General features: G+C 42.5%; 1 protein-coding gene and 1 long non-coding RNA gene across 2 annotated transcripts in view; one reads left to right on the plus strand and one right to left on the minus strand.

The window, feature by feature from the left end:
* The window catches only part of LOC309535187, a 130,697-nt gene that overhangs the window by 97,300 nt on the left and 12,026 nt on the right, over nucleotides 1-21,371 (minus strand). The gene's annotated exons all lie outside the window — the stretch shown is intronic.
* The window catches only part of TGFBR3 (transforming growth factor beta receptor 3), a 138,417-nt gene that overhangs the window by 84,398 nt on the left and 32,648 nt on the right, over nucleotides 1-21,371 (plus strand). Inside the window, exons 5-7 of the mRNA XM_082227839.1 lie at nucleotides 12,136-12,319; nucleotides 16,510-16,678; nucleotides 18,320-18,467. Of these exons, the coding sequence (XP_082083965.1) occupies nucleotides 12,136-12,319; nucleotides 16,510-16,678; nucleotides 18,320-18,467 (501 nt within the window). The remainder of the gene's footprint in view (nucleotides 1-12,135; nucleotides 12,320-16,509; nucleotides 16,679-18,319; nucleotides 18,468-21,371) is intronic.

The raw sequence follows: 21,371 nt of genomic DNA on the forward strand, positions 1-21,371 counted from the left end.
GTGTTACTCAGCTGGTGGAAACTTTTGCTTCAGGAGGTAGCCCTTTGACTTTCATGGCTCGAGATCTTTGCTGCTGGAATGTGGCTGTTTGTTATGGAAACTACAATGAATCTTCCTTAGATACTTCATACAGTCCGTGGCCACAGAGACATTAGTGGGTTTAAACATTCAGCAGAGGGCATGTGCAATTGGTTTACTATTTTGAACATTCTTGACACAAAGCCAGCGATATTTATTCAAAGGCCTTTATAGCACACCCTTCCCTCTATGGGACCAGGGCAGGTTACATGCAACTCAACACAATTAAGCCACGTAACTTCCTCCATCCCCAAAGGTTGTGCAAAAAAGTGCACCTTGACTTGACTTCAAAATGTATACAGTGGACGCTCGGGTTGCAAATGTGATCCGTGCGGGAGGCACGTTTGCAACCCGCAGGGTTTGCAACCCGCAGCGCTGCGTCTTCTCATGCTCAGGTCACGATTCAGTGCTTCTGTGCGTGCGCAAAGCGTGATTTAGCGCTTTTGTGCATGTGCGAGCACCGAAACCCATAAATAACCCATTCCTATACTTCCGGGTTCGGCGCAGTGCGCAACCCGAAAAACACACAACCTGAAGCGTCTGTAACCCAAGGTATGACTGTACAGCGACGAGATGCACCTAGGAGGGGAGGGCTTTCCAGAATTTGGGGACCTTCAAATTCTGTCTCTCTCTTACCCCCCCCCATTAGCTTCATATATGTTGTGGGACTGAGGACCGTGATGCAAGTCCCTACCTGTCACTAATGTCATTGGGGTGGGATTCATGAGCATCCCTGCCATACCCAGAATTCTGGATCAGGGCATTTGGCTGCATGACTGAAATATCTTATTCCTTGCTCATGAGTATTGATTCCAGAAAGGTTATGTACAAGGGCTTTTTCAGGGTTGGGTCCCTCAGGATGCAGCCCTTTGAGAGGTGTCCAATCTACCATTGGTTCCTAAATCTATATGTTTGCACAGGTAAGTAATCCCACTGGCTTTAAAGGGATTGCTCGTGGTGCGCTTGGTGATCCAAAGCACACATGCGCTGTGGCAAAGAATGAATGGTTACTCTGCTTAAGGCTAGCAATTAAAAGTCCTGTATCCATTTCTAGAAATATAAAGTGAAGCTGTGTCATTATTTCTGGCAAAGCCCGGTTTGCTTCCTTCTCCCAAGAATATGTTTCAGAAATGTTGGGCCCTTGCCATCAAACCACAGACCGCTCTTTGGTGTGCACTGGATTTTGGATGGCTGTCAAAACTCACTGAAAAACAAGTGCTATTTCTTTTCCTGTGCCTAGTATTTAACGGGAAATCAGGAGGCTACATTTCCAATCACTTGTTAAATCAACCCAGATGTGAACGGAGCACTAGGCTAAGAGGAGAAGAGGGTAGAATAGGGTAGGAAATGTAGAGCTAATGATAAAACGTGAATAAATAGTGACCTTCATATGATTTCGAATCAAAGAAGAGGACGGGGGGGCAAGTTTCCTAAAGTTTGTGTGTGAATAATTTTATGGGATTTTTAAAAAGTTCATTTTGTGTCCAAACCAGAGAGTAATTGCATTTTATTTATTTTTTTGCTTAATTGATTTGTCAGTTCATTTCTTCCCACCACCTTATGCTGCTTTAGAGTATGTGGAATTAGCTGTTTAAATTCCTGTTTAAAGTAAAAATAATTCCTGTTTAAAGTGAAATTAAAAGCCACTTTCTTAGGCCACTAGCCATAGGTCATATCCAGTGTTTGTTCTACTCAGAATAGACCCATTGAAATTAATGGGCATCACCAATTTCCATGGGTCTACTCTGGGTGAAAGTTAAGTCGGCTACAACCCAATATTTTGAATATCTCCCACTAAACTAAGGATTGCAGAATGCAATCCAATTGGGATTTTATTTTGCTCTTGGATTCATTAAACCTGCCAAGAATAGTGGAATAGAACTAGGTGGGGAGAGGGTTCATGGCTGAGAAATTATGGACTTGTAATTATGTTAGGTTCCAGTTACAAGTAACATATGATGCACCAGCTTTTGTTATCTGCTTAAAAAAAACAAATAAACAAAAATAAGCAATTGTTGCTGACTGAAATTATCATTGCCCCAAGCATTTTTACTACGTACTGCATGTTCAGGATATTGACTGTCATTGTTAGAAATATGACTGCAACTAGATCAGCGTGCATCTTACAGTGCTTTGACTATAAAGCACTTATATATTTACATATGTAACAGACCATTTACCACACACATTTACACATTTTGATATATGGTAGATCTCTCTTTACACACAGCACGACAGATGAGACAGCCAGATTACCAAGGAGTTGCCTGCATGTCACAGTAAGCTATCAATTGCTAAATCACCATCTATATCTACATCAAAGCCACCTCAATGCCAGGAGGAAGATGTTCTTTTCCAGGAGTGGAGAACATCTGGACAACGTATGTTGCTGGACTACAGTTCCCATCGTCCTTGACAGTTGGCCAGACTGTCTGGGGCTTATGGGAGCTGAGGGTCTAGTAACAACCAGAGGGACATAGGTTCTTCAGCCCTGATCTATCTCTCCTTATCCATGTTTACTGGGACCTCCAGTCCCGTCAGACGTTGCCGTAGTGCAGGGCTTGCCCACCTTTCTGGGGTCAGTGGATGCATTTGGAATTTTGAGAAAGTGCTATGGACTTCCGTCACAAAATGACTTGCTGACAGAAAGAAGCTCTTTGCCCATCTTTGTTTGGTACAGCAGGGAGGGAAGGGTGCACAGCCCTAGCATCCACTGAAATGTGGGCAGGGTTAAGGGATGTTTTCGACATCTGAAAGGCTGAGTGAGTACAGTCAGAATGTGAGCATTGTTCATGCATTTTTTTGAGTTTTGAGGAGATATTTCAACTTTTTGCTGGTGCTATAAGCGCTACTGGCAGACACATTGGCACCCATGGACACCACATTGTCAACCCCTGCCTTAGTGCAACCACCTGCAGGTTTGGGTCATATAATACAGTACTTCTTGGGAGCTGGAACAAATCAGACATTCATGAATGTTCGCACTGAACTGTTGTTCACTTAACATTGCTGTAACTTATATAGAAAATCAGCAGATTTGCTGCTATTCTGTCAATGCAAACAATTGCTCCACTTTGGTTATTTTCCACCCCCCACCCCTTCTTCGCTGGCAGGAAGCACTAGGCTGGCTTCTTAGTTTAATTAGATGTAATAAGGAAGTAGAGATGGGAGGATGAGCAGAGATAACATAAATGGAGGTGGGGGTGGGAATCGGATTACAGAAAGGGCCACCTTGAATATCGTAATTTTTGCCCCTCTCAAATGCAGTGCTTGGGACACAGCCCAGTGAGGTGCTCACTTTGTCCCTGATAAGGGGATCTGTACCTTCTTGAGCAGGCTTTTGCTCATCAGATAACTCAAGCAGAAAATGGCCTTCACAGTCATGCAAGAGCAAATCTTGTGTTCATCTGCATACTTTTAAAACCAGATTATGGTAAGGAACATAAACAACCATAGAGTCAAGGGCGTAGATTATTCTGTCTCTTTCTGGGGAAATTAAAGATAAGTCAGCAATGAACGCCAGTCTGGTATGAATTTATGATATCTAACTGCTGGGGGAAAACATGTGCTGGTTTGAAATAAACTTTGTTTCCTCAAACATTTAACTTAGCCATTTTTCGTCTTTTCAGGGATCTACAAGGAGTTTCTGGTTAGTGGAGGAGAAAGTGGTAGATCATGGAATCCTATTAGTTTTAATTCCTAACAGCCATTTTGATATTGTTTCCCTTTATTTCTGTAACTTTCTATTCAGACAGGTCATGTCTGTCAAGCAACCCACAGCACCCATTCCAGCATCCATTTGTCATGTGTATCTCAGGAAGTTTCTTCACATATTTGAGAAATTTCCTTTTATTTCACTCTTACTTGTCTAAGAACTGTTTTGGTGACCCCATGAGATTGTCACTCTCACCTTTATGAGTGCCATGGAAAGATCATGGAGATGGGGTGGTCAGATCCTGTGGAAGAATGGGAGAAGCTTGGGGAATGGGAGCTTGATGGCAGAGGTGAGGGTCCTAGTGGAAAGAGGGGAGTGAAATTTGGACCCCAATAGGTGTTCAAGTCAGGCAAGAAGCCTGGTGGTTTATGGGATGCAAAGTTGGACCTTGGAGATGGCGCACCCTCTGACACATATCTCTTCCTGTGGCACCTTCCTCCTGCCAGTGAGGAGACTCCTCCTTTGTAGCAGGTGACTTGAAGTAAATCAGATACTGAGCTGCTGATGAAACTGCCTACGTCTCCCAGGACACCTCAAAGACCCAAAACACTTGAAAGAGTGCCCAGTTCCTTGCCCACTTTTGAGACACTTGTTGCACTAAGAGCTATGGCCACCCTGCTCTTCAAAAGAGAGGTGCAGGGACCATGTCACTTGCTGGCTCAATGTCTTAGCTTGAGTTTAGCCATGCGCCATTACCTCTTGTGCAACCTGAACTTTTCCTGTGCACTGATTTGATTTGTACGTTAAAAACTTTGACAGAAACTGAATCCGTAGTTCAAGTTCTTTGCCTACCAATGAGGGCAGGACACTTGGTACTGCCACAGAATGACTTTTAAAAAACTTACTGATCCATTTCCATGTTAGAATCCGTTTCCATGTTAGAATCTCGCTTATAGTAGCAGTCCTCCCTTTATTCTTTTCTTTACACCCCAACAGATGCTTCTTCCTGGGGAGTCATACACATTAGTTATTGAGGTAATCAGACCTGGATAAGCCTTTCTCACTTAATTCATGTGGAATTCCAACTTGCCGCATCTACATTCATGTTGCGTGAGAGGTGGCAAAAGTTTTAACAACCCCAAATTGCAACACTTAGAATAAAAATCTAGCTTGCTTGGCCTTTCAGATACAGCAAAGTCCAGTCGATGTGCCTCAGTTATTGGAAACTGGCCAATCCAAGGAGATGTCACAATTCCTTGTGGGTAAGGAGAAGTTACCTACAGAATTGTTGGAAATCAAACCTGGTTTCAGCAGCGATCATGTCTTAGGGGAGGGAAAATGCATTTTAGAAACCTCATTGCCACAGTTAGCTGAAAAGCTCAGGCCACTTCAGAGGAATGGGGAATAAAATATAAGAATAATTTCAGTGCTGTATACAATTGGGAGTGAAGCATAGCATAGTTTGAAAGACAAAACCTTTCACCCTGTGTACATTTTTAAAGTGTGTCTCTCTGCTGTAACACAAGTGGAGCTGAAGCTGCACACAGCAACAAAGGCTTGTCAAATGTTGGAAGCACCAAGAAGAGCAGGAAGTCCCCAGTCAGCAGAGCTGTTAAGAGCATCAGCTGAATTGAGGGAGACATCTAGCAGCAGGAAGAATACATATTGTCCCCAAAATTGTGCATATGAAGCCCATCAATTCTGGTCGGGTTGTGAGACTCTTAAGATCATTTTAGTCACTTTATTTCTTTGAAACTCTTCCATTTTGGGGTAACTACTTAGCAATGCTTAGTTTTGAGAGCACAGCATCTCATAAGTATTAGGCATATGTTAACAAAAGGAATAAGAAGCACAGACATACTCATCATCTCATATTACTAGCTAAAGAGGTACCCATGGAGCTAAGAAAAGAGTTTGTGTAGAAGGACTGCTGTTAACGTGTAGCTTTTATCATGTTAGTCATGTTCAACGGAACCCATTTTTTCCCAGTGGATTAATATTTTCAAAGACCGTCCAAAGGTTTCTGATTCATAGATTTTTGTGTCAGCAAAGACCAGCCAAAGTTCTCCGATTTAGAGAATTTCTCGTCTGCAAAGAGTCAGCTGCCTCATTTGGGGAAGGAGAATACTTTTGGCCAAAAGATCATTCTGAGAAGATCAAATGAGGCAATAGGAAAAAGAAAAGGGAGGAAAAGCAGAATAGGGAGGTTCTTACATGAGCTGCTTCCTGTGTAAAAACTGCCCTTATCTGGAGCTCAATGTGATGACTGGTATGTGGTTACATTTGGTAGGTGCATCATGTGCTCATTTAGAAAAGTGAAGATGGTGCCTCTATGGAGTTGGTTACAGTGATTGCCAGAGACATTTTCATAACTACGAGCGTTGGCAGAGGGGTTGTTAGCCAGCCACCTGACTTGGCTAGGAGGTTCATTAACCTGTGACCCCAAAATTCAGGATATTCCCACCCCCAACTGATGCCAAAGTTTTGTGCTGCCAACTGAACAAGGTTGGGTTTTGGGGTGTTCTTATAGCCCCCGGTTTGAGTGTCAGTTACTCAGTTTTGGGGTTGGGGGTGGCACAAAACACAGGGTTCACAGCACAACACGGCACTAAACTAGCACAAAACTTTGGTATCCGTTTGGGAGGGGATCCTGAATTTTGGGGTCACAGGTTAATGAAGCCTTGGATAGGTAGTCTGCAGGTGAACAGTCTGTGTACCTTCTGTGAGTCAACACAGGATCTTGCTGAATTAGAGAATGTTGAACTCCAGCTGGGAAGTGAAGTGTGTTAAAATTAAGAGCCTCAGCATACCATAGCAGGATTCCCTCTACTCTATTGTTGTATAAGCTCCCTCATACCTGTTTACTTGGCAGGTAGGGATCAAAGCAGTATGGGTAGGTGGGAAACGTAATTCCAGACACAAAACATCCCACTGACTGCACTAGACCTGGATTTGAAAGTTCATTAAGATTGTGCTTCCATGCTGCAAAGTTCACAAGTCTCTCTGTCTCCTGCATCCCTCCATCCTGCAAAAAGGAAGTTTCATCCTCCCTCTGTTGCTGCAGATTTCCAAGTTTGCACCCAGTGCAAAGTTCTCGATCTGCCTCCCAGCACATGGTTTTAAAATGGCATACTCTTGGGGTGATAGCCTAACGTAGAGATTCACAAAACAATTCCCTGAGTCGTTTGTTTGTTTGTTTGAGCAGGTATTCAGAAATGCTCCTCTGCCGTCACGTGATATCCTCCTCGTCTCTGTCAAAAGGTGCTCAGGAGCTTAGCCAATCCTTAAGCACCTTCCTGTTATTTCAGGCAAGTCCAGTTGTTGGCTTTGGAATGCTACCTTCACAATTCACGTGTACCTTCACGTCCTGGATACTTTGAGAGCAGCCTCACTCTTCTGAAACAGATCCGTTCTATAGAGGAAGCAGTTAACGTTTGACGAAAAGTGGTGAAACAAAAGTGACGGCTGCCTTTTCTTTCCCTCTCTGGAAGAGCTTCTTGAACGCAGTCCAAAGAAAATAACGTGCTTGGCTCATTGAATGTAGCCTTAAGCCCTCATAGTAAAACTTTGAGACCTGGCAGGCACAGCTGAGTCCTCCTTTGCTCTTGCTCCCTCTGCTTGATTTCAGACTGCAACACTTCATGCAATTTTTTTTTTTTTTAAGCAAGCCGTATGAAGCTTTAATTAATTAGCATCAGTTAACCTGTAATTCCAGGTTGGAAGCAGCAGCACCAAGCCACGCTGACTGTGCATACAGGAGTTTTCTCTCTCTTCTCCTTAGTCTTAAAGGGCAGGTGGCCCTTTAAATAGGGTGAAATGAAAGGATCATGTGCTCAGTCCGTGTGTTGCAGTGCTGTACTTACAGGCCAAAAACCAATAGTTCCTTCTGCCAATCTTATCTTTAAATAGACAGGGCAGGTACTTGGGATGCCATGTCAATGATGGGCAGCCAAGGGTGAGAAGCAGCGCAGGTAAATGAAGCAAGAGATGAGTAATCACCCCACAGAATTATTATTTCCATGGGAGACTTAATCCTCCAAATGGTAGGCAGAAAGTCCTGGCAAAATATCAACTAGAGCTTGCTCACTTAGCTCGGAAATAACTTTGCCAAAATGCACCCTCGGATTTCAAGCACTGAAGAATACACTACTCAAGAGAACACACCAAACTGATTGCGGGATCTGATTTTTAAAAGGCAGCTCTTCTAGGTAGCAGCAAAACAAATATTTCAGTTTTGCTTTCCAAATGGACCGTGTGGTTCCTTCTGTATGCTCTCTGTGAAGAGGTGTAGGCTCAGGTAACATAATACAACCCAAATGTTAGATGGCAGTTTGTTAAAACCTTGTTTGCTCTCATAGATTGCCCTATACAGGATCAAGCTGTTATTATTAATGCGTGGTTTATGTAGCCAGCATAACTCCCTCGGAGCCTCAGGCTATAGCCGCATGTAGCCTGGATCTCTGGATGCCTTAAGGCTACTACTCGATTTGTTTGCTTTCCGTCTGATGCTGTAGCAGAATTTGGACATACTCAATTGTCGGGAGCTGCCAGGTCTAAACTAGAAAGCCGTGGGCCTGTTCATAACTACTGTGCGTGGTTAGCTGTCAGGGCTTCAGCTTTGAGCAAATCCCCTAGACGGCAAAAGGCTGAGGTTCTGGACCGACTCTGTGTACTCAGGCTAGACGTGGACTCTTCTCAAGAGGACGAACTATAAAAGACTTCTTCTTCATGGTGGAATTTTGGCTGATCAGCCACCATCTCTCTGGCAGGTTCCAACTTGATTGTTGTCTATGGATCAGGTTTAAACAACAGCCCCCTTCCCCAAATACACATTCTCATAAACTTTGTATTTGGGGTATTTCCGGTGCCAAAATGTGTGGTAGGGAAAACCATGCATGCTTCCCACCCCCCTCCTGTTATAGGAAAGGCTTCCTACATGATAAAAGTCCTGGAATACGTGGAATTGAAACAAAAGCTAAAATAATTATAAAAAGGAAGAAGTGTCACCACCATGTTTCACAGTGGGGAGCCCCTTGAAGCTGCAAATGAGGCAGGTTGACTCATGTTGCATACCTGGCAGTTCTCAATGTTGGGATGTAGACCTGCACGTACCTGTTCCTGCCATGTGGTCTTCAGGCGTACTTATGATTTCTCCCTACCACCACTCCCCAGTACTGCAGTTCCTTCACAGACCCCCACGCCTGATGGCAGCTACAGAAAATGAATGGTTCACCAAGGCTTCCATTCCAGAGATCTCTCCGTAAGTGGAGAAATGTTCACGCCACACGTTGTCGGGGCTTAAGAAAGACGTGTTGAGACTACCGGGTGATGCACTGCCAGAAGATGATTTAATGAAATGTAAAACTGACATTTGGAGCCCTTGCTTTATAGAAGACAGGATATACTTATGTAGTGTCCCTTGTTAAAATGATGCATGAAGCGTTACATCGAATAGAATTTCTTTTTTTTTAATGACATGTTTTATGGTGGTCGCATGACCAGCGGCAACAAACGAAAGGAATCATCGAGAGTTGAAACAGAGGTTAGTTTAAACTTTTTGGAACTATTCTGGCAGGAGGCGAAGGGTTCTTAAGCTGCTTTCTGTGATTTGTCTGGGTGAAATGAACTCTGGGGATAAGAGGCATCTCTTCACAAGACAAGCTGTACAATAGGGCCCCAGTGGAGACGACCCATAATAATAGAATGCTGGATTATTTTTTTAAAAAATAAGTTCACCAGTGAAAGCTCTAAGCAGGATTGGTCATATTTGGTCATTCTGTGCCTAGTATAGAATTGGGAGTATTTCACACTTGACATTTTTCTTAGGCTCAGGGTCAAGCTATACTTTACAAATACGTGTAATGTGCAACATCATTTCTTGTTGTGCATGTTTAATTACAGCTGAGTTATGAGCCCAATTTGTCATCAGGATTGCAGGACACAGAGAGCAGAGATTTATCCCTTCCTTCCCCAGCTATGAACACCACCCACAAGCATGGCTACAAAGCTTTTTAAAACAAAACAAAAAAACTCTTTCCTTTGCTTCAGTTTATGGGCATTTGTCAATAATAGCCATAAGGCCAGACAAAACAGAAGAGTGATAATATGCATTAAAGAGGTCGGGTAAAAATTATTAATTATTAACCAAACAAACATGGATCGTAAAAATGCATATTCTGGGACATCATTTGTGAATGTTAGATATCCATTTTTTAATGGCTGATGGTGTTAATTAAAATTTTAAATTGAAATATCTCTTTAAACAAAACCTAGCTTTTAATTGTGTGGAACTATTTTGTGCTGCAGCAACATCCAACTTTTTTACAGTTAAAAAGTACCCTGCAGTTTTGTGTAAACAATGCTTTGCTGAAATGTATCTATTGTTTAAGAATACATCTGTGTTTTTCCAGATGAAGTCAGCCAAGTGTTTTCAAATCTGTTTGCAACATGTTGTTATTTGGAGCAATACACAGTTGACATAGTTGTCCGGGAGATATTTGCAACTGCCGTGGCAAGTCAATTGGTCAGGGTGCTTAAAAAAATGTGTCTTCTGAAACAATTGCATCCCTCTGTCTTCCTTTGTCAGTTCTGTGCTCTGCTTGAACATAACAGGTCCTACTTTCCCACTGAAATAAGTTTCCTATGATGCAATCCTTCACTCTGTGAGATTTGACAACATGAAAGACAACTTATCTATTTTCCTATATTTTCTTCCTCCAAGATAGGATGGAGCTGGATTGAATAGCTCATAAACTGCTGAAAACACAGGAAATGAGCTTCCAGTATAGCTTTTAAAATAGATAACCCATGTGCCCTGTGTATAACCTCCTTTGAATCCCATATCTGTGTTTAGCTTTTGAAATAAGTGATCTGCAGAAGTGATAGTCAAGTTTTAGAGGGCCGCTCTGGTGCCCACTACCTCCCAGAACTTTTTCAACCCTTTCTATTCTGATCCAGCTGTTTGCTTAATCCACTATGAGCTAAAAGTTTATACCATTTGAGGATCGCCTGGCCGACAGAGATGCGAAGGAAGTGACATGCTAGGTAGGAAGCAGTGAAGCCCTCTTGTGTTGTCAGCAAAGCAACATATAGCCTATTAGGGTCTTTCTGGCATATCTATGCCATCAAAAAAATTCTCTGCGAGTGGACATCAAAATGTGATTCCATATAAGCCATTGTGAGTGGTGCACACAGAGGCAGAAAATACCTCCTAGCTTCACATATATGCTAATGAAGTCTGAGCTGACGGTGACTGACTGGGAAAGGGATTTTGGATTCAAGGTGAATAGGTCAATGAAAATGTCAACCCAGCTGTGAAAAAGGTGAATTCCATGTTAGGAACCTTTAGGAAAGGGGCTGAATATTGCTGATATCATAATGCTGTTATACAAAACTATGGTGTACTTAGAATACTATTGTCATGTACTGGTCTGGTGCTGTATCCCATGGAGAAGGCCGTGAGGTTAGAAATTGCAGGACCACAAATAGTAAACAACTTGCTCCAACAAAGGTTGAGGGCAGACCGAGCCATTTTAAGCTCTTGCTCTCAGACTACCTCTCTTAGGCATTGCTGCTAACCTTAAATTCCTAAAGGGCCAACCCTATGTCCTGAAGACTGGTGCTCCTCCACTGTATACCTTCCCAGCTGGTGTGCTGCCAGACAGTGAGGTCCTGTGCAAGGTTCCTTAGTCCAAGGGGGAGAGTCCAGACTCTGGCCCTTAAGATATGGGAGGCTTAGTGGTCTCTTGATCTCCAGCAGCAAGCTCTGGAGTCCTGTACCTGGTCTAGTTCCTTAGCAGGAGACTCTTCAGCCTCAGAGCCTTGATTGTTTCTGATGGGGAGCTAGATCTGTAGCTGATACTTTTCAAGTTCCATCCGCTTCTTTTGCATGTAGTTTTCATTACATAAGATACTGCTCAGTTTCACAGTACCTTAAAGGCTTTCTGAAGTGGGATCTCCTGTGTCCCTTGAAGTAATGAGTGAAAATATCTTCTCTGGACCTTCTTTGTTGAGTAGTATATGTGTGTTTTTGTTTTGTTCGTTGGTTTAAGCATATGGTGGAGGAAAAATGTCTCAAACGCTTATACAACTTTGTTTTGGTCAAAGTAGCAGTGATAGTTTTTCTTATTTTCAATGGAGCCTCATCAATACAACACTTTTGTTCTTCATCACTGTCAACAAGACAAGGAGAATTCAATCTCATGTTCTTTGTTGTGATGTTCTGTTGAATGTGAAAGTGCATTGTACAAATGGTTCATGTTATTGCCTGTTTAGCAGATGTGACGGAAAGAACCCCTGTGAGAAATGGGTTTTGGTGTGACAGGTTTAAATGACTTTTTGTGTGGGTGAGAATTCTGCATCATGTGGATGTCGCATTAAAAAGGTGTTTCTATTCTCCTCAGGTATCAGCAGGTTCCATTGTGCAGTTTGAGAAAGAAAATTTCTCCTTGTCGGCAAAAATAGAGGAAAAACCTCTCCCTCAAGGAAATAAGCATCTGCTGCAGTGGGCCCAAAAGGAATATGGGGCAGTAACATCTTTCACTGAACTCAAAATATCCAGGAATGTTTACATCAAAGTGGGTGAAGGTAAGTGTCTCCAAACTAGTAAGATTGTACATAGGGAATTGAATTGCAATCATGTCCGTTTTTGAGAAAGATTTCCTCCATACACAATCCTTCTTCGTGTCACAGTAGCTGCAGACTCAGTATTTGGATATTAGGACTGATCCTAGCTTCTTCCTTCCAACTTGCAATTTGTGACCACCAAGGCAGATTTCATCTTGAGCAATTCATACTAAAGGTATTATTAGTGTGGTGTCAGTCTTCACTTAGTTACCATATTGCATTGTTGCCTGCACTTTTCTGCCTGTTCAGGTCTGCTGGTCTTTCCCGTTTATTTTTTCTACTCTCACATTTATTCTGTAGCTTTTTCTGATTTCTCCTTCTGTCTTCCTACCAAAGCTCTGTTGCACAGAAGGATTTCACAAAGCATTAATTAGTTAACAATAGTTTGAAATCCACTACAATTAACTTATTGTTCCAATTTCAGAGCTGAAACTTTATCTCCTTTCAACATTTGGTAGCTCCTGGACAGTAATCCCTTTGGTTCTCCATTATCCTAGACTTAAACCTTTTCAAAAAAGAGTTCCAGCTGGGAAGAAATCTTACCGCTGATGTATAGCCCTTGGCAATAATAATTTATTGAGGAAAGCTGATACATGATGAATGGTTCTGATATATTCATAAAGAGTGTCCTCACATTGTCAAGCCAAAAGCACTCAAGATTGCTCCAACTTTGGATCGTGTTGGCTGGGAATCTGATAGTAACACCTAATTTGTATAGAATGAAGCAAAACACTCTCATCCCTATTAAGACAGAGGTGTGACCCAAAGAAACTAGTAGGGTTCAGTATACAGGTCTTGGTTGCAGGCAAGCAAGTTGGCAGCATACATAGAAGACAGAAGTATCTATTACTGTATTTACATTACAAAATTCTAGTGCATTCTCTGGCAATTGTTCCTCCTACTGTCTTCCTATCCAAATCAGATACCATGCTATTTACCATTCTTTACATACTATGATAGGAACTTCAATTCAGTGCAATAAAGAAAGCCATTTAGCTCAGTCTTGTCTATGCTGATTGGCAGTAGCTCTCCAGTGTTTCCCAGCCCCACCTGGAGGTACCAGGGATTGCACTTGGGACATTTTAGATATAAAACATGTGCTTTACCTAGGGTCGCCATATTTCAAAAGTCACAAAAGTTGTTGAGATTTTCCCGGACATTTCAGTGATTTACACCCGGACACTGTTTCTGATGGCCGAATCCCAGCTATGTCCAGGAAATTATGGACGTTTTGCAACCCTAGATTTACCACTGAGCTATGAGTCTGCCCTACAGGTTGGCTAAACGGTATGGAAGTTAGAAAATATCGGCAACATTTGATCTCAAAGAGTTTAAATGAACAATTGAAAGAAACTGAAATGCTGTCGAGACCCTTGCTCGCTTTTGACGGTATCAGAAGAGATTGCCGAAACACGTAACACAAATGCAGGAACTCTTTCCTTTTTTTAACCTGTGTTCCTCTTCCTGGAGAACTGGTTGGCAAGCCATTTCTCAGTTTAACAATAATGACCTTACTAGTACTGGCGAATTACATTTGCATGGCGTCTTTATGTACATTAGTTTGAGTTCAGCATGGTCAACCTCAGGATCACTTTCCTTCATTTGTGTGGGAGGAGTTGGCAGAATCACGACTGCTTTTGCATCCCATCTGGCAGGGTACTTAACAGATGTTTGAGGAGCGCTCCGTCAAGCTGCGCAAATAGATTTCATCTCTCATAGTTCACATAGAAGGATCCTCTAGAGAAGAAGGCAAAGTGAGCATTCAGATACCGCTTAGTATGGAAAGGGATGGGGGGGGGAGAGACACCCTTCCATTAATGCCTTTATTATACATATCTATGATGCAACTACACTTGGGAATACTGTGTACAGATCTGTTCGCTGAGCCTAATAAATAAATGAATTGTGAAGCTGGAAAAGGTGCAGAGAAAGGCAACCAATCTGATCCAGCAGCTGGAACAATTTCCCTAGAGAAAGGATTGTAATGTTTGAGGCTTTTTGTTTATTTTAAAGAGAAGGTGGTGACATGATAGAATTGTATAGAATTGCGCATGTTGTAGAGAAAGTGGATAGAGGGAAGTTTACAGCCAGTCCCTCATCATGATAATATTTTACTATAGGTTGTGTTTTTTTTAATGGTTAGGTGTAAAAAAAACAACAACCCACAACTGCACCATGTTTTAACTCAGATTCTGCACCAGGAAACACAGAATTTTGTAACTGACATATATTATTCAAAGATTCATGTCACAATTTTTGTTTGTGAAAGTATCACTTTTAAAGTAAAAAAAAAGTGAATGAAATGAAATGCTGAAACTGAAAATATCAAGAAATAAACTCCTCTCTCACTGTAATTATCATTTTTTTAGAAACTTGCCTTGGGACATGAACAACAAAACAAAATTTGAGATACAAGTAGAATTGCATGACTTGTCAAAACACTGCTTTTACGAGCGTTTTACAGACAGCTTTCGAACATTACCGCAATTTATTATAATTTATTAACATCGTAGAGGGTTATCAACTGTGTACAAAAGTACAGAAAGGGCTTAGAATGTGGTTCTGACAACAGAATAGCTACTTGAGAATCTCACAGAACACTTATAATGAAGAATGGGGAGGTGTGGAGCAAAAGGTTGGGGCAGGTTTGGGTTTTGTTTTTTTTGTGGGTTGTGGGTTGGTTTCTTTGTGTGTGTGTGGGTTTTTTTGCCTGATCAAGCCCCTGTCTAGGAAATGGTGTAGCCTAGGATCCAGGGCAAGCCTGGCTTCATCTCCATAATCAGGAGACCAGGTAATTGATGTGGCTGTGAAACCATAGTTTGGCATGGGCTTGCAAACTATAGTTTGTTAACCATGGTTAACTACTGCCTCTATGTGCCCTTTATGTGCTTAGCTTAATATAGAGGGACAAATTATTATTAGAGATGTGTCCAAAAATCCATTAGAGTAAGGGTGCATTGGAAGACAGGAGTGCCTGGCGTTCTCTGGTCCATGGGGTCACGAAGAGTCGGACACGACTAAATGACTAAACAACAAAAAGGGTGCATTGCCCTGGGCACAATTCGAAGTAGGATTTTGCACCCTTTCTCTATCGTTTCCCTATCAATCCCCTCCCTGCAACCTCTTCTCCCAGGCAAGGAAAAAGGCCTTATCTTGGGGAGGGAGTAACAAGTGATGGAAGATCCACTTCCACACAGGAACAGCCCCATAAGGTCTCTGCTTTGCTGCAAATGATGTCCTGCTAGGTATCTTAGTGCTTGTGGTTAGAAAACCAAAGACTAATAAACTCCCAGTTGGAAATTATGCTTAACCCCATCTCAAAGGAGGATGGATCTCTCTTAGAATGAGCTCATGCTTTTTTGATTGTGAGGAGTTGACATTTCTTTTTCCCACCTCCCATTTGAAGTCTTGCACCATTCCCAATCAACATTTGTTGTTGTTGTTGTTTAGTCATGTCCGACTCTTCGTGACCCCATGGACCAGAGCACGCCAGGCACTCCTGTCTTCCATTGCCTCCCGCAGTCTGGTCAAACTCATGCTGGTAGCTTCGAGAACACTATCCAACCATCTCGTCCTCTGTCGTCCCCTTCTCCTTGTGCCCTCCATCTTTCCCAATATCAGGGTCTTTTCCAGGGAGTCTTCTCTTCTCATGAGGTGGCCAAAGTATTGGAGCCTCAGCTTCACGATCTGTCCTTCCAGTGAGCACTCAGGGCTGATTTCCTTAAGAATGGGTAGGTTTGTTCTTCTTGCAGTCCATGGGACTCTCAAGAGTCTCCTCCAGCACCATAATTCAAAAGCATCAATTCTTTGGCGATCAGGCTTCTTTATGGTCCAGCTCTCACTTCCATACATCACTACTGGGCAAACCATAGATCTTACTATACGGACCTTTGTTGGCAAGGTGATGTCTCTCCCAATCAGCATGGTTAAACATTATTCCTGCCTTGGGCTTTACTGCTCCTATGGCAACTCTAAGCCATTTGAGGCCACATTGAAAGGAACAATGGAATCAAGGTAGTGCAATGATAGCCTTGGTGAATGGGGAGCCTATAAGCTGGGATCCAGCGGGGAAGGGCACATGGTAGCTTTAACCTTTACAACCGTATTTGATCATCTAAGGATGATTTGTTTTATCTCTTCTTCTTTTTTAGATCAGTTTTTCCCTGCAACATGCAATATAGAGAAGAACTTTATTTCCTTGAACTACCTTGCGGGATACCTGCAACCCAAGGCCGCAGAAGGATGCATTGTCTCCAGCATGGATCAAGAAAGAGAAGTTCACATAATTGAACTAATCACACCAGACTCTAACCCATACAGGTAAAGTGCCCGTTCCTATTTTTCCAAGCCTATAATATTGTTTATTTCAGCCCATCTTGCAGCTTTAAAGGAACAGATCCTCTGTCTATGAGAAAAGCAAAACTCCGAAAAGTTTATTTGACATAAATACTTTTAGATTGCGGCACTTTGAAACAAAAGTTTCAGTATGTCTGTTATTTAGCACATGGGGTGTCAAAACAGGTCGCAGAATTTGTCTTCAGATTAGAAATCAATGTGGTAAATTTCATCAAGGTCAAAGAAGCTGCTACAGGGAGGGCAATAGCTCAGTCAGAGTGTGGTGCTGATAGTGCCAAGATTGCAGGTTTGATCCCCATATGGGACAGCTGCATATTCCTGCATTGCAGGCGGTTGGACAGTGAAGTATACTCGGAGTCGAGAGTGGATCTCATGCTCTTTATTCAGCTCATAGTAGTGAGGAGGAATGGAAGTTCCCCCAGAATGTCTGCTTTATATACATTATTTACACAATGGGTCCCACGTGATTGGCTAATTCTGGGATTCTCCTGTAGTCCAATCAGGTTGTGGATTCACTTCCACCTGGAGCTGGATTGGGTGGCTCCTGTGGACCAATCAGACTGCTGCATTCTGGATCCTATTGTTCTAGAACCAATCAGACTGCTGCATTCTGGATCCTATTGTTCTAGGACCAATCAGACTGCTGCATTCTGGATCCTATTCAACTCAGTACATAACAGATAAGATGATCCTCAGGACCCTTCCAAATCTACGATTCTATGGTTCTGTGATAAAGTTGGGCTCTGACCTAAATATTTGAGAAGATACCTCAGCTGATCATGGGCTTATGGGTCTTGTTCAAGTGCTGCTTCACCCCCCATTATCAGGATCGCATCCTGAAATACTCATTAACTTCTACCTCAGCAAGTATCGGAGGTTGGGGAACACAGGAGACCTCATCTCACTCTTCGGGAATAAAGGAAGGGAGGGCACTCCAGATCTGACACAAAGTGTAATGTGAAGAGAACAGATGTATTTACATTAAGCTTCCATTGTCCTGAAGATGAACAGCGGGCCAAGCTAATAACTGCGTTTTGAAAATGTCCCATTCTTCGTCACTGCCCAAACATACTTTGTTTTTTTGCACATTCCCCATTGTTTTCAAAGCTCAGCAGACCAGATGCATTTCTCTCACTTATTATTCCATTTTTCCTTCCGTAACAATGCTGCCAAGCTATAATTTTGGGGTACAATAAGGTGACATGTGCTCCAAATTAATGGAATAAATTGGATAGAAATGTGCATTTAAAATTTCCTGAAGAAATGGGGAAATAGCGGGGGTGGGAGAACGAGCTCCGAGTGGTTCTCTTTAACCAGCACCAAAGCAGTGGCAATGAGCAACCAGCAACCTCTAATTGAGAAAGCAAAGCTGCTGCTGGACAGTAATTATTAGCCTAAAAAGCATTTTTGTTTCCATTGTTATGTAAAATTGTTTTAGCATGTGTGGCGTAACAGTCTGTTTTGCACATGTTGTACCGTCTGGGATAACCTCCAGCGTTTTAATCAGCTGGCCAGACACTGGAAACATGATGGATTGAAAGAAGGTTGATAGCTGAAAATTTCTGGCGTGCTGGGGCCTCACTCTTTTTTATTTTCCACAACCAGTGCTTTCCAGGTGGATATCATCATTGACATTCGACCATCTCGACCAGACACCACACTTGTCAGGGATCTTGTACTTATCCTCAAGTGCAGAAAGTCTGTCAACTGGGTCATCAAGTCCCATGACGTGAAGGGGAAACTGGAAGCAATTGTAAGTAGATATGACTTGTTGTAAGGGAGGCACGGGTGCTGTTAACAGCTCTTATGTGAAGAAGTGAGCCCATGATAACAGACATATTCAACTTTTGCTATTAATCCTGGTTGTTGGTTCTCCCCACCCAACCTGGGTACTGAGTAATGTGCTGCTTGATTAAGAGGTGGTGCATTGCATCTGTCACCAGTGCTATTTTTCTAGAAAAAGAGATGCCGGAACTCGCCATGAACGCCTCCCTTCTTTCTCTTATAATGGCAATGGCGCCCACCTGAGAGATGCCGGGACTGAATCCCAGCTGAAAAAGAGCCCTGTCTGTCATTCCCAAATGTTTCATGAGAGTAGCATTGCATACTGTTCTTCACAAGCAGATGAAGACAGTGTTCAAAACTCCCATTGTTCTAGGCACATTTTGCAACAGGGAATTTCATTCACGCAAGCCGTTTCTGAGCTTTGGGTGCAGTACTGTGCCTAAGATTTCAGATTAAAATTGCAGAGTGGAAGGAAAGGAGGACCTTTTTCTGCCTCCCCACTTCCAGCCACTCTCTGAAGTTTGGAGAAAGGACCCTCATAAGAATATGCAGTCTTCATATGAGGACTAGACCATGTAAAAAACGAACGTAAGATTTTAGCTGCAGTTCGTTCATTTCCAGCTTTGTATTCTTGCTATTAAAAAGCGCACCTAGACATTCCGTTGTTGCACCCATAATCTTGGTTTAAGGTGCCATTTACCGTAGCTCCTAGCTTTCGTATCTCACTCGGTGAAGATTTTCACTTTTGGTTTTCTTTAACCCCTCATTCTAGCCGAGGGTTTCTTTTATTAAAAAAACAAAAACATGCCCAGAGAGATCCGATGGGTTAAGGCAGAGCCATGGAACCTTTCCATTCTGGTGGGCCAAGATTCTTATCTTCACAAACCCTACAGGCAAAGTTTGATGGTTGAGCAGGGACCCTGCCTGTCATAATGGCATTAGTTGACATCTACGCCTTTGAAGTCTCATTTCAAAGCAGCTTCACACTTCACAGTTTAATTCCCTCCACATCCTGTGAGCCGATGAGTGCTGAGAGACAGCACTTTGAACTGTGTTTCCAAGCAGGTGTTTTTTGGAAACATATGTCAAAGTGAAGGCCGCGCCTCTACCTGTCTCCTACCTGCCATCACCTGTGATATCAAGGGTGGGGCAGGTAGGCATGGTTTGAGGGAAACGGCCCCACGAGCCAAATTAGGACCCCTTCTGGGCCTAATTGGGCCTGCAGGGTAGAGGTTCCTCACTCCTGGGTTAGAGCTCTTGCTACGCAAAATTTCTTGACGTGTTCCCTCTACAGAATCATAGAAGTCCAAGAGACCTAATGACATCAAGGATCCTTCCACACTGCCTCTCCCCTCCCACTCTCAGTTTCTGGCAGCCACCTCTGTGTTGGGAAGCTGGGTCAGCAATACCCCCCCCCCCCAGTTCACTTCACATTACTGGGCCCTGCTGGCATGCTGCCAAGTTCTGATGTCTATTTATACTCCTTAAAATGCATTACTAAAGTGTACTGTTGCTTTGATGCCCCGTTCAATACTTCATACCTTGGAAGTATTTTACTGGCCACTGTTGGAAACTGAATGCTAGACCTGATGTTTGATCAGTTCCAGCAGAACTTCTTTTAACGTTCTTAATTAAGTTGTGCTTCCAATTATTTGTTTATTAGCTGGACCGGTTTCACTCCTCTGCAATTTTGCTCATGTTTTTTCACTCAGTGGAAATGGCAGGGGTCCTGAGAGGCAAAATTAAGTTGCCTGTAAAGAAAGTTAAAGGAGTTAATTTGGGCTGGTTGTGCTCTGATGTATAGAATCATAGGAAAGAATATAGACAGGAAAGTCCCATTTCTTTTAAGTTTTGAGGGAGCCTGTGATCTCCAGTTTCGGCTTGACTGAGGCTACAGCTCCAAACATGCTTTTGTGTGGGATGTACCTTCAAGTACACACATGATCTCACTGAAAGTTGTGATCCGCTGCACACTTACCTTGGAGTGAGCCCCATCGGATGCAGTTCAGCTTCATTTCACATGTAGGTTTGCACTATTGATCACATATAATTCTTAAGTACGAAATGTACCCTGGAAGGAGCCCTGAGCCAACAGCTCAAGCAAAGGCTTACATTGATGCCCATTTGGCTGAATAAGAAAGTGTCTTATTCATCCCAGCCACAATTGACCGATGCTTGAAGGTGGTGCTATCAGCTCACCATGTAGAACAGAGAAAACTAGGGCAAAGGCATCAAGAAGCTGGGTAGAGATGAATCCAAATTTTGAATTGCCTTTTTTACTTTCCAAATTTGTTTTGATTAGCCCTAAGCAGTCCCATCTGCAAAAATACCAGTGGAAGATGAGAGATTTAAAAAGTAACATTCCAAATTCAAATTAACTGCATCTGACCCATAGGAAAATCCATGTCTAGTTTGAGAATATGTATCTTTATTTTATATTCAAGCGTCCCAACATTATGTGCCAGAATAGTGCCAGAACATAAACATAGACCCTGTATGCTCCTATTTGGATACATTAAATCTTAATGGGTCTATATGAATAGAGAGGGACACAGTCCTTTAAAACGGGCAGGTTCCAGTTATGACAATTATATTCTGAAAAATATTTGTTCAGCTGTTTTATCTAACATTTAAAAGAGAGAGAGAGAGAGCAGGAAATCCGGAAAATTTAGGGATCGTCATAATCTCAGGTCAATCCAAACTTGCCTGTTTATTTGAAACATGTGTTTTTAAAAAATTGTATCCAGATTTGAGTCCACTCAAAAGATAGTATTATAGAAACAGGGCAGGCAGGCACAGCTCAAGAGCAGAAACAACTCCTCCACCCACTCCCCAAAACAGGATTTGCTACCCTTTTTGTTAATGGATCTCC

Source organism: Podarcis vaucheri, assembly GCF_965113315.1.
Source record: "Podarcis vaucheri genome assembly, chromosome: 6".
In the NCBI taxonomy this organism is placed as follows: domain Eukaryota; kingdom Metazoa; phylum Chordata; class Lepidosauria; order Squamata; family Lacertidae; genus Podarcis; species Podarcis vaucheri.